This window comes from Microtus oregoni, unplaced genomic scaffold (genome assembly GCF_018167655.1).
Source record: "Microtus oregoni isolate MIOR12 unplaced genomic scaffold, Mior012 000012F_ref0000307, whole genome shotgun sequence".
Classification (NCBI taxonomy): domain Eukaryota; kingdom Metazoa; phylum Chordata; class Mammalia; order Rodentia; family Cricetidae; genus Microtus; species Microtus oregoni.
In genome coordinates this window covers 23,620,304-23,634,023 of record NW_024543071.1, presented here as the reverse complement: position 1 = coordinate 23,634,023, position 13,720 = coordinate 23,620,304, and the positions used below count along the sequence as shown (strand labels likewise).

At 40.2% G+C, this 13,720-nt stretch overlaps 1 protein-coding gene across 1 annotated transcript in view; it reads left to right on the top strand.

The window, feature by feature from the left end:
• Positions 1 to 12,579, top strand: part of Kif11 (kinesin family member 11) — a 50,091-nt gene extending 37,512 nt beyond the window's left edge. The window contains exons 16-22 of the mRNA XM_041662204.1: positions 65 to 223; positions 1,681 to 1,787; positions 2,354 to 2,633; positions 4,127 to 4,349; positions 6,639 to 6,784; positions 7,917 to 8,033; positions 10,944 to 12,579. Of these exons, the coding sequence (XP_041518138.1) occupies positions 65 to 223; positions 1,681 to 1,787; positions 2,354 to 2,633; positions 4,127 to 4,349; positions 6,639 to 6,784; positions 7,917 to 8,033; positions 10,944 to 11,075 (1,164 nt within the window). The 3' untranslated portion in view covers positions 11,076 to 12,579. The remainder of the gene's footprint in view (positions 1 to 64; positions 224 to 1,680; positions 1,788 to 2,353; positions 2,634 to 4,126; positions 4,350 to 6,638; positions 6,785 to 7,916; positions 8,034 to 10,943) is intronic.
• The last annotated feature ends 1,141 nt before the right edge of the window (positions 12,580 to 13,720 follow it).

Sequence of the window (13,720 nt, the reverse complement as noted above, 5' to 3'; positions counted from 1 at the left end):
TCTTCTTAATACCTCAAATTTGATAGGTTGCCCAAAAAAGAAACTAATATTTTTTTCTTTAAAGATAGAAGATCAAAAAAGAGAAATAGACAGTTTTCTCAGCGTATTGTGCAATAATCTACATGAGCTCCAAGAACATACAGTTTCTTCCTTGGTTGAATCACAGAAGCTTTGTGGGAACCTTAATGAAGACCTGAGGATGATAAAGGAAACCCATTCGCAGGTATCACTCAAGTGATGTTTTTAGTGGCGTGATGGACTTAATAATCTATGTCACGTGGTTTGAATGCTGCAAAACTACTATGGAAACTTGAGGTCATCACAGCTGCTGTCGTTTCTGATGGTGATTAGTGTGAAGTAATTGAGAATACTTCTTTAGATCAGCTAATATTTGAGAATTTGTTGCGTCTGGAACTCTGTTCTTAACAACATTCTGACAAACAAAATGGTCCTTTCCCAGCAAGAAGGAAGGAATAGAAAACACGCCCATAGAGGAAGGTTGCTGTAGCATTTTAAGTGAAAATATTGCAAGTTTTTTCTTTCTCAAGTGACATGGATAGTTACTCCCTCTGATAAACTAAGCCCTGACTTCTCTCATTGCTATAGCATTGCTCATCCTACCTCTTCCTCTTGACTTCTTTGATTATGGTGTGTTCCACCATGCCAAGCTCCAGCATCTGTTATTCTGAGTCGTAATGGATAATAATAAAGCTTTGGGAAATGAGCCATTGCAACAGTATCACACTCTTTGGTTATTAAGCGAAAAAAAAAATTAATTCTTTATTCTTTTTTTTTTTTAATTTTTTTTCAAGTCCTAAAATGTTCCTTTAATACTCCTTTCAGGGCTCTCCTCTGTGTGTGAGAGGAGACATTAAAAATGTTTTGTCCGGGGGGCTGGAGAGATGGCTCAGAGGTTAAGAGCATTGCCTGCTCTTCCGAAGGTCCTGAGTTCAATTCCCAGCAACCACGTGGTGGCTCACAACCATCTGTAATGGGGTCTGGTGCCCTCTTATGGCCTGCAGGCATACACAGAGACAGAATATTGTATACATAATAAATAAATAAAAAATATTTAAAAAAAAATGTTTTGTTGAGGCTGGAGAGATGGCTCAGTGGTTAAGCGCACTGCCTGCCCTTCTGAAGGTCCTGAGTTCAGTTCCCAGCAACCACATGTTGGGATCTGGTGCCCTCTTCTGTCTTGCAGGCATACATGCAAGACAGAATACCGAGAATACTATATACATAATAAATAAATAGATTTTTTTAAAAAAAAAATGTTTTGTCATGGTGCACACCAATAATCCCAGCACTTGGGAGGCACAGGCAGGTTGATCTCTTGTGAGTTTGCGGCCACCCTGGACTATAGAGCTAGTTCCAGGAAGCCAGAGCTTCACAGAGAAACTCTGTCCCGAAAAATGAAAAAAAAAAAAAAAAAAAATTTTTTCCTTTGTCAAGAAACCTGGTATCGAGAAAGCAATAATAAGAACAAAAAGACTTGGTGTATTTCAGCTGAGCGTTGTGTTATGCACTTGTAATCCCAGCATGCAGTGGCTGAGTTCATTATGAGACCCTGTCCCAACAACCAAGTTTTAAATTCTAACCTGTCATCATTCATATTCTGAAAGTCAGCATTTAAATATTGCCATTTCAAATCTTTTCCTCCCTGAATCTTCCTTACAGGAACTTTCTCAGTTAGTTAATATTTGGACAGAGAGATTCTGTGCTTTGGAGAAGAAGTGTGAAGACATCCAGAAACCACTGAGCAGAATTCAGGAAAATACAGAGCAGTAAGATACTTTTAACTTCTGTTGAAGGTTTCTGTAAGCCTGGGATGAATTTCAAAAGGAAGAAAAACTTCAAATTGTACAAACAGTTCTGGTTTTCTTACCAGTGAATTAGTTAGTGATTGTTGACATATTATTTGTGTGTGTGTGTGTGTGTGTGTGTATGTATGTATGTGTGTATAAATGTGTTCCTTCTTCTCCACCCTCCCGTTCTTGAGACAGGACCTCACTGTAGCTCACTGTGGCTCAGCTTCCGAAGTTCTGAAATCACAGGCGCGAGGCTTTTGACTGCTTTTTGAGACATTTTCATGATGACTCCTATAAGTTTGCCAGATAACTCTAAAGTGTTCTTGTTCTTGGCATCTGTTGATTGCCTTTCTCTTTCAACTTGTGGTTATCCTGACTCTCGTGAGTGATGATTGATTTCAGATAGCCAAAGGGTTTTGTCTTGTTTTAGTATTTGGTTTTTGAGAGTCTTAATCTGTAGCTCCATTGCTCTGGACTGTGACTTGTAGACTAGGCTGCCCTTGAACTTAGGGTTATTCTGTTTTGTTTTTGTTTTTCTATAGGAAGTCTGCAGATATAATCAACAAGACAACAGTCCAAAGTAAAAAACTAATGGCTGATTCTGATGGATTATTACAAGAACTCAGACATTTTGGCCAAGAAGGCACACAGTTGGTTGAAGAGTCTATACAGCACTGCGATTCACTCAGCAGCAACCTGGAAACTGTATCTTGGGAGACCACACAGAGATGTGAAGCTTTGAACACAAGCACAGTTGGATTTTCTGAACAGTGGGCATCCTGCTTAAGCAAGAGGAAAGGGGAACTTGAGAACTTAATGGAGGTAATATGTCTGTGCCTGGACTAACTGGGGGAGAATAGATAGAATCAGAAATGAAAATATTTCAGCTTAGAATCTTTTTTTTTTTTTTTTTTGGTTTTTCGAGAGAGGGTTTCTCTGTGGTTTTGGAGCCTGTCTGAGCCGGGCGGTGGTGGCGCACGCCTTTAATCCCAGCACTTGGGAGGCAGAGGCAGGCGGATCTCTGTGAGTTCGAGACCAGCCTGGTCTACAAGAGCTAGTTTCAGGACAGGCTCCAAAACCACAGAGAAACCCTGTCTCAAAAAAAAAACATTATGTGAGTTGGACATAGGTGGTGCAAGCCTTTAATCCCAGCACTTGGGAAGAAGAGGCAGGTGGATCTCTGTGAGTTCAAAGCCAGCCTGGTCTACAGAGCGAGTTCCAGGACAGCTGGGGCTGTTACATAAAGAAACCCTGTCTGGAAAAAAACAAAAGAAACAAACAAAAAGTTTTCTTTTATTTGATGTGTGTTCAAAAGCTTTATTTGGTGTGTGTGTGCGTGTGTGTGTGTGTGTGTGTGTGTGTGCGTGTGTGTGTGCATGCAAGAACACCCTTGAAGGTCAAAAGAAAGCATCTGATGCCTTGGCGTTGGAGTCACAGGCAGTCCTGAGGAGTCCTGAGCATAGGCTAGTGCTCTTACTAAGCATCTCTTCACCCCTTACAGTGATTACTATTGTGTTTGTGTGCATGATTTGTATGTGTAGGCATGCATGCCGTGGCACATACTGGAGATCAGAGACACAGTTCCTTCCACTTTTACTTAGGTTTCTGGAATCAAACTGAGGCTGCACAGAAGCTGCCCATGGTGGTACACACTGGTGATACCATCACTCGAGAGCCAGAGGCCAGGGGATTCTTAGTTTGAATGAGTCCAATCTGTGCCATAGTCTTAAGACAAAGACAACCTGGAATAGAGATGGGTGATCAAATCAAGAACTTGAGACATGGAGTAAAGACCTAGTTTCACCCTTCCACTGCCCCCCCCCCATCCCTTTCCTCTCTTTTCTTCTCCTCCCGTATTCTGTCTTTGAACTCATTATTTAGCCAAGGATGACCCTCTTCTACCTCCTTGTGCTATGTATGGTTAAAGGTGTGCATCACCTTACCCAGCTTAAGGCCTGGTTTCTTTAAAAAAGAAAAGTTTTTAAGTTAAAAAAAAAATCAAAGAATTAAATTACAGAGCAAAGAGACGTAAGACTTAGCCTTCAGTCTAATTTCCTTAAGCCAGGCCTTCTTACATCTGTATACTGGAGTAATGTTAAGAATGAGTAGTGGGAGAGATGGCCTAGCAGGTCAGAGTGCTTCTTCAAGCCTCAGCATCCCCTTTGGCAGTGAATATATGGCTAATTGCCCTCTTCTCTCTACTGTGACATGTGTTTTTGAAACGTATTATAGAACATTTCAAGGTAATTAAAAATGGTAGATGGACCAACTTGCTTCCAGCTTTAGTAATGAAAGCTTGTTTGTATCATTTACAGTTTGTAAATGGATGCTGTGAGGCTTCACGTTTAGAGATCACTGAAAAACAAAGTGGACACACAGCTGCTATTGAGAACCAGCGCATCTCCTTTGTTGAGCAGATAACTTCTGATGATGAGAAATTCAACGCAGGAAGTCTAGAGCTTGATGAAACTATAAAAGCTGGTTTGACAAAGCTTAATTGCTTTCTGCAACAGGATCTGAAACTTGATATCCCAACAGGTATCTTATTTTAACTTTTTAGGATTTATTTTACTTACATGGGGAGGAGTGGGTGGACATGCACTTGAGCGCGGTGTCCCTGGAGCAAGGTGAAGGGACCTCTGGAGCTGGAATTAGAGGTTGGTATGAGCTGCCCAGGGAGGTGCTCCGAACTGACTCTGGGCCTCTGGAAGAGTAATGTCTGCCCTTAACCACTGAGCCACCTCTCTTTTACCCCCAGTGGGTATTTTAGAATTGTTAAAGATTTTGAAATTAAATCCAGCTGAATACAGTATTAGATACTGTTTGAAAGTGAGCCCTGCCTTTGTCTGACAGGAATTTACCATCTCTCTGTAATAAATTTAAATATAGAAAATTTAGAGCACCAGGATAATTTAATTCAGTCTTAGCTGTTTCTTGTTGGTGGTATATTCCTAGAAATTTGGGCACAATAGAAAATTTCATAAACATTTAGACAATTGGCTTTGTTAAGAACAGTCATTTTTAAGCCTGATGTGGTTTGAAAGCATGCATATAAACAAAGCCGGTTGTCTGAATGTTTATGACATTTTACAATCTAGTTTCCTCAGGAAACTGAGGAAAGAAAACTGTTACTTAATGACCACCCTGGGCTCCTGATGAAAGAGAAAAACATAAAAATAAGTTGTTGGGTGTGGTGGCACACACTTGTAATAACAGTCCTAAGGAAGTGTAAGCAGGACCGTTGGAGTTCAAGATCATCTTTGGCTAGCCTGGGCTACAAGAGCTCCTGTTTCAAAACACCAAACCAAAATCAAAAAGCATTTTAAAAACAAATAAAATTGCCCAACTATTTAGTCAACACTGTGTCTAAAATATGTTTTAATACCCAAAATGCTAGATGGCTGTAAAAGCTAAGTTGTTGAATACAAAGTTCACCGCGAAGCACACTCCGTCCGTGTCCATCTCATTTTCATTTGTCTCATTGACTGGCATCATTTAGAAATCACCACTTTAAAGACTAGGCAGTGGTGGCACACATCTTTAATCCCGGCACTTGGTAGGCAGAAGCAAGTTGAGTTCTGGGTTTGAGGCTAGCTAGCCTGGTCTACAGAGTGAGTTCCAAAACAGCCAGAGCTACACAGAGAAGCCCTGTTTTGAAAAAAACAAAACACCCTCCACCCCAAAAAAAGAAAGAAATCACCATTTTTAGAGATCAGAAATGGCAAAGATTGGTAAACTATCCTGATTGGTAAGCTGATTTACAAAGATTAATAGTTCGTTCTTCATTGGATTATAAAATCATTGAAATGTACACTTTTTTTGAATGATTTTTGTGCCATATAAATTACATCTCAAAACTTTTTTTTAAAGAGTTTGTGCTAAAAGAACGTTGGTTTATTTAATTTTGTCAACATTTATTGTTAACTATCAATGAAAATGACTGTTAATTGAAAAGGCAACTCCCGTATAAGGAAATGTAACTGCGTTCAGAACTAGGCACTACAGCAGAGTTACAGAGAGATGGTTACTCCTTTCAAAGTGATCACATTGTAAAACCTTTAATTCCAGTAACGCCACCATTTCTCAGAAAACCCCAAATTCATTTTTAAGCCTAATGTATGTTTGTACATTCTTAGAAATGGAAACTTCATAGTTTTGGTGGTAAGATGACTTTTACAAATTGTCAGATCTACTGAAGATCATTGGGTGACGGGAAACGAAAAAGCAGACTCCATCTTCAATTATGGGGCTAGAGAGATGGCTCAGCATTTTTAGAGCACTGCTGCTCTTCCAGAGGACCTGAGTTAATTCCCAACAACCACATGGGACATGCAGGTATACACGCAGAACACTCATACATAAAATGTAAATAAATAAGATTAAAAAGGAAAAAGAAATGACTTTCTAGCAGAGACTTGACTTAAATAAAGCCCTAGAAGTAGAAGAAAATCAATTTTTTTTTTTTTTACAAACAAACAAACGTTAGGTGGTGGTGGTGCACTCCTTTAATCCCAGCACCTGGAAGGTAGAAACAGGTGGATCTCTGACTTCTAGGTCAGCCTGATCTACAGAGCAAGTTCCAGGACAGGCTCCAAAGCTTCACAGAGATACCCTGTTTCAAAACTCACCCCCCTCCCATAAATAATATTACTATGTGAAAAAAATGTAACTAGCTTCAACCAGTTTGTGCCTGGTAGATAAAAAAAGATATATTGAAATCATTTTTGGTTTTGGAAGACAACTCACTTGAAAGTATATCTTTTAACATAGTTTTAAAAGTTATATTTCATATAATTTTCCCTGGCTTTTCTAATTTCTACTATAAAGGTATGACACCAGAGAGGAAAAATTACTTATATCCATCAACACTGGTGAGAACTGAACCACGGGAACAGCTCTTTGATCAACTGCAAAAGAAACAGTGCAACCTATTAATGCTGAACTGCTCAGAAAACGACAAAGAGACCGGTCAGGTAAAATTTAAAGCACAATTTTAGAACTTTCCCATAAATCTTACACGTGGGTACACACATGTGCATGGGGATGTATATACAGCATGTGTGTATCTGTATGGAGGTGGGAGGTTGACTTTGGGTGCCTTCCTTAATTGACTATATTGAGGTAGGGTTTCTCACTTGAACCCAAAGCTGCTAGTTACCAACTTTCCTAAGTGCTGGGATTACAGGTGGGCTGCCACGCCCAAAGATGATAGGTGGGGGCTGTGGATCCAAATCTGATTCTTACATTTGAACAACAAATGCTTGATCCTCTGAGTCATCACCCCTGCCCCTGTAAACTTTTGATGTGGTGGATTTCATGTAATGAATGTGTCTTTTTGTTCTTCAGTCCTATGCTGTTTTCTATGAGAATTGCTGGCTTTTAAGCCTTTCTTTTAATCTTATTATTTTTATTTATTTTTTTTTTTAGGCTAGTAGACAATTTCTAAGCCAGCATTTAAGCTACGATTGCATTCCAGGCACTGTTTGTTCTAAGTTCTTTACATGTATGCTAATTCAACCCTTTTAATAACCCTGTGGAAGGGGTACCACTGTAGTACATCTTATGAATGAGTAAACAGAATTCTTTTGTCTCAGGTTACAAAAATGAAGCTGCAATTAGAAGCAAGGCAATCAAACTTACAATTTGTGTTCTACAGTTAATAGCAAGTATAGAAAAGTTAAGAAAGTAGAGATTAAGTACAAGCTAATACATTATATTTTATAGATTTTCTGCTATTTATTAATGTTCAACTTCTATATAATGCATACGAAATCATTTAAAGAAGAAAATGCTGTTATGGTATTTCGTATTTTTGAGACCGGGCTTCTCTGTGTAGCCCTGGCTGTCCTGGAACTCTTTATAGATTTACCTGGCTCTACGTGTCAGGATTAAAGACATGTGCCACCACCGCCTGGCTTACATGATGATTTTTGGCTTTCCCTGGTTGTCCTGGAACTTCTATGCAGACCAGCTGCCTCAAATTTGCAGCAATCCTCTTGCCTCTGCCTTCTGAGTGCTGGGTATAAAGCATATCCCAGTTGTATCCTACTCTGTGTGGTGATCCAGCGCCATGGAATTGCCCACTCATCCAGCTTCTTATTTTAGGACATGAATGAAGAGGAGGAGGTTCTGGAACAATGTACTGAAGAACTTTTAAGTCAAGAGACATTTGTACATACCAGTGTGGGTTCCTCTGTAACTGGTGGTGTTCCGTTTTTCCAGGTATTTGATAATGTGTTTCATGCATCCTTCCTCATCTGCTGTCCCTCACATGGTTTTCCTATTTAGTATAAAGATATACACCTGATGTCCCCACACTTGTGAGGCTAAGGAGGAGCTAGCCTAGGCTAACAAAGCAAGACCTGTCTTTAAAAGCAAAACATAAAGCAGTAACAAAAAAACCAATATTCTCGTTAGCACAACAACAAAAAATTTAGTCATTCCCTTCAAATGGCTTGATAATTTTTATTTAAATTGTGTACACAGACTTATATTAATGAAGAAATCTTCTAGAGAATACATAAAGGTAAAATTTAACTTCAATAGATGAAGTTATAGAGACGTCAGCAAGTAATCTGGCTGTTATTTTCATCTCATTTCTGCCTCTTAATGTAGAGCAGTTATTTTTCTTACTTGTACCTTAACCCAGTAGGTCCTGGTATCCATCTCTGTCCATTACACTTTGAAGGTTAAAGGATTTAAACATTTGGGACTATAAATTGTATTAATGGTTTATCCTGCCCACTGGAGGCTTTTCTCTTATTAATTAGGCTTAGGTTTCCCAAGCCTCTCTTATGCTATACAATTAAATTATCTGACAGATTCTATGTCCACCTCCTTGTTTGCTTTTGAAACAGTCTTTCTGTAGAATAGCTAGCCTAGAATGTAGCATCCTCGGCTGTAGCTTTCCATGTGCTGGGGTTACAGATGTATGACGTCATGCTCCTCTAACAGTTAGAGATGAGCCATTCAAAACTGCTGGTACAGGTGAGGTGTCACACACCTTTGATCATAGCACTTGGGAAACAGAAACAGTTATCTCTTGAGTTCAAGGCCAGCCAGGATCACACAGTGAGACCCTGTCTCCAAACAAACTCCCGTCAAAAACTGCTTCGCATCTTTCCCTGTATTTTGAAGATATGAGCATAGATAAAGTAAAAATTTCCTTATGCAAGACATGTAATATTGAATTACATTTGAAATGAGTGTGTGTTTTGATTTTTCATTGCAGGGTTTCATTGTGTTGTGTAGCCCTGGTCGTCCTGGATATCACTCTGTAGACCAGGCTGGCCTCTGTCCCTGAGCACTGGAATTAAAGACATGCACCACCACCACCTGGCTTTTTATTATTTTTACATTATATATAAATGCATTTATATTGCATTTATTTATTTATTTATTTGTTCTTTTGAGGTAGGTTTTTTCTGCATAGTCAGGCTGATCTTGAACTTGCTCTGTAGACCAGGTTGGCCTCCATCTCAGAGATCCACCTGCCTCTGCTTCCTGAGTGCTAAAGGTGTGCACCATTACCACCCAGCTGCATTTCCTTAAATCCTTTATGTATCTCAAGGCAGGTTCTCCCCACTGTTCTTTTAATCTTTGGTTTTGGCCTGGTTTTGCTAGTCAGTCATAACACTGATCGGTACTGACAGCCCAATTCTTTATTATTGTTTGTGGCTTTTTATTTCTTTTGGTGCTATGGTTAGAATTCGGGGCCTTAATACATGTCAAGTAATTGAGTTACATCTCTAGAGTCTAAAACGTTATAAAAAGTTGGTTTGTGCCGGGCGGTGGTGGCGCACGCCTTTAATCCCAGCACTCGGGAGGCAGAGGCAGGCAGATCTCTGTGAGTTCGAGACCAGCCTGGTCTACAAGAGCTAGTTCCAGGACAGGCTCCAAAGCCACAGAGAAACCCTGTCTCGAAAAACCAAAAAAAAAAAAAAAGTTGGTTTGTGATTTGTCTCAGCATTTATAATTGAGTATGCAGCATTTTAATTTTTTTTCTGACGTAGGGAGCTTCCAGAGGTATAGAGTCCCCAAATGCATAGTATGAATCAATCTCTCCCTCCCCTCCCTCGTCTTTCCCTCCCTCTCTCTCTCTCCTTCCCTTCGTCCTTCCCTCCCTCCCCTTCTCCAAGGTTTCCTCTGTGTAGCCCTGGCTGTTCTGGAACTCTTTGTAGATCAGACTGTCCTCAAACTCAGAGATCAGCCTGCCTTTGCCTCCTAAATTCTGGGAATAAAGGCATGTGCCACCACCACCTAGTGTGAGATACATTTGCAGTGGAAGATAAATGGACCAATGGAAGTGTTTCATAGTTGCTCGTGCCAGCTTTTCCGCTTAGAGTAGAATGGTCTTTTCTTCATGGTGACAAATCTTCCTCTCTCTAAGCAGCACTGTTGACAGTCTAATCTGGGAAATTCCATGTTGTGGCTGGTGGTCCTGGAGTTTGAACACTTTCATCCAGGGCCAGTCCTCACCAGAGCTAGGAGCACTTGTTTGTACTGTCCTAAAATGTCTCAGTACATTGGCCTATGTTCGCTGGGGGCAGAATCACTTGCTGTTGAGAAGCAATGTCGCAAAGGAAAGTTTACAATTACATTTTAGAAAATGATACCAAAAAGAAATATTCCTTGCCAGTGGTGGTAGCACAGGCCTTTATCCCAGCATTCGGGAAGCAGAGGCAGGCCAGCCTGGTCTACAGAGTGAGTTTCAGGACAGTTAGGGCTACACAGAGAAACTCTGTCTTAGGAAAACAAACTACTTCTTTCTACTTCCATTACTAGAAAAATAAAAAAGGCTGTACTTGGGGGTTTTTTTGGCTCAAATTTGTGCTGGCCAGGCAATGGTGGTGCAAGTGTTTAATCCCAGCACTCAGGAGGCAGAGACAGACTGATCTCTGTGAGCCTGGTCTACATGAGCTAGTTCCAGGACAGGCTCCAAGACTACAGAGAAACCTTGTCTCGAAAAAACAAAAACAAACAAACAACCCCGCCAAAAAAAATTTTGTGCGGATCCTTCGCCTTTTGTGGTTTTCTTATTTAAACTTTTGCCTGTAATATATAAAACTTGGAAATAAAAATGTTACAACATCTAGCAAAATTATGACTTTGTTTTTCCTCTTAAACCCACAGCATAAAAAGCCACATGGAAAGGACAAAGAAAACAGAGGCATTAACCCAGTGGAGAAGTCTAAAGTGGAAGAGACCTCAGAGCATTCTGTATCAAAAAGCAGACTGCCACTTCGACCCTCAATAAATCTCTGAGGGTTAAGGTTTTCTTTGTAAGGAAATGAAAGCCGAAACCCCACAGTTTGAACTTGTGTACAGATTACAGTGGGATAGACTTATGTCAAGACATCACAGTAAATGTAGGTGACTTGAAAGTCCTTTTTTTATCACCCTTGTAGTTCAAGTATGTAGTAAATTGGGTTTCATTTGGGATTTACATTGAATATGTGTTTCTAGCTCATTATATAAAGTAGCTCTTTTTCCTTTTTTTTTTTCTTGTATATTATTAAATACCAAATATATGGAAATTGTTGTTCCAGGCCTGGGCTTTAATAGATGAATGCCATATCCCTTCCTGTCCTGCTAGGGCTGCATTCAGTCTCTGTATTTCCTTACCTCTAACCTGCCTTTTTTATTGTCTTCTCAGCTCCCTTCTCCCTGTTCCTATCACTAAACCATTTGTGACCCGCAGAAAGGTTTGTTATGAGAAGCCCAGGGCTTCCCTAGAAATCGTCTGTGTTAGTGATTACCTCTACAATCATTGCCGATAATAAACCTGACCCTGGAAGTACCCTTCTTTCAGCACTTTCATTTGTTCCTCCTTTGATATGCAAGCATCTCGTTCCTTCAGCAGCTCTCGCACACGGCTTCACCAGCAGCCTGGAGAGTCAGCTGCTATCACGGGAGTCCTGTGGAGAGCTCCATCCATCAGAGATCCCATTCTAAGGCCTGTGTCTTAGAGATGACAAAACTTTTTTAGACTTCCAATTATGACTACAACTTCTATTTTGTTTATCTTTTAAAACTTGATTCTTTGTATATAATAAAATGTGTATATACATTCACTTAGTTGGAATCTTAACCTTCTGACTACTGTTTCTGGAGGTTGGTCTTTCCGGATGAAGAAACAGAGCATTTACCTTGAAGGAATGAATGAGCGGATGCCGAGAGTAAATGTGCTCACATTGAGTTCAGTGTTGTGGACATTTTAAAGTGATGTAACTTCTTATACTTCAGACAGTCTCACTGTGTAGCTCAGCCTGGCATATATTCACTATGCAGCCCAAGCTACTATCCTAGAACCCAGGACAATCTTTTATAATCTTTCCAAGGGCCTGGCTTTAGAGATTTGACTTTGTAACTAAGAACTAAACCTTAATAGGAAATTAGAAAATATGCTACTTCAAGAAATTAAATTTCCTGCCTGGCAGTGGTGGTGCACACCTTTAATCCCAGCACTCAGGAGGCAGAGGCAGGCAGATCTCTGAGTTTGAGGCCAGCCTGGTCTACAGAACAGAGTGAGTTCCAGGATACACTCCAAAGCTACACAGAGAAACCCAGTCTTGAAGAACAAAAAAGAAAAAAAAAAAAGACAAAGAAATTAAACTTCCTTGTGCCATCTCTTTTGCCCATTATAGAGATAGAAATGTTATTTTAAAAAAATAATGTCAATCTAATCTGTGGATATTGCTAATATGTTCTTGCTAAATATATAATTGGTAAATTTGGGTTTTTTATATTAAATTATTTTTTAAATTCTTTTTGTGTATGGATGTTCTGCCTGCCTGTATATCTGCTCCACTTTCATGCTTGGTGTGCTTGGAGGCCAAAGAGGCCATAAGATCCCCTGGAACCGGAGTTAGGACAATTGTGGGCCATCGTGTGCACAGCCAGAATTCTTGACCTCTGAGCCATCTCTCTAGCCCTAGAATTTGTTTCCTTTACTTGCTGGCCCATAAGTTCTTATTTGGCAGTGATATTTATAGATGTAGCCAGGCGGCATTAAAACTCCTAAAGCAAGCTTCTATATAGGTACCATCGAGGAAAAAAGCAGGCTTTCCTCAGTGTACTCCAAGGACATACACCTTCTGCATCATCAGTAAGGAAGCAGCTCACCCTACACAATTGAAGCACAGCTTATGTCGTTGTTTCTTAATCGTTGTAAAGTTCTCTGGGCATGGCAGTACAACTAACTGCCAGACAAGCAAATAAATGTCAAAATTAATACCGGAGCCATAAATTAGCTCTACAAACCTCCATATGAAGTGTCAGGCACTCAAATAACCAACAGCAATATCACCTAAAATGGGAGAGTTGCATGGCATAGTGACAGTGGTTCTTAATTCTGAAACCCAGGAGGCTGAGACAAAAGGATCATAAATTTAAAGTTACCTGGGCTACATAGTAAAACCCTGTCAAAAGCAAGCAAACAAGAATGTATTAGAAGATAACTTGAATGGCTTGAGAAAATCTAGTGGAAGATTTAGCACTTTGTCCAAACTCTGGAAACGGTCAACGATTTATAGCCACCACACATGCGCTGAATCAGGGCAAACCAAAGCAGTAATTTACCTGGCCTTTTCCCGTTCCATCTTGAGGAGTCTACAACAGTTGTGAAGTTGCAGCCCCAGGACCTAGGGAAATGGCTCCTCTAGTAAGGTGGCTGCTCAAGATTTGAGCATGAAGATTTGAGTTTGGATCTTTAGCACCTACCCCAAAGCCAAGCAGGGCCTAGCAACAGGCAGGGTAGCCCCAGAGATGGTTAAAGTGGGAGCAGGTAGAGACAGGTGGGTTCCTAGGACTCACTGACCAGTCAGCCTCGCCAGTGGATAAAGTTCAGGTACATATACCCACACAACACACATACATACAAGAAGATGGGGTCCTGGTGGTTCCTAGTT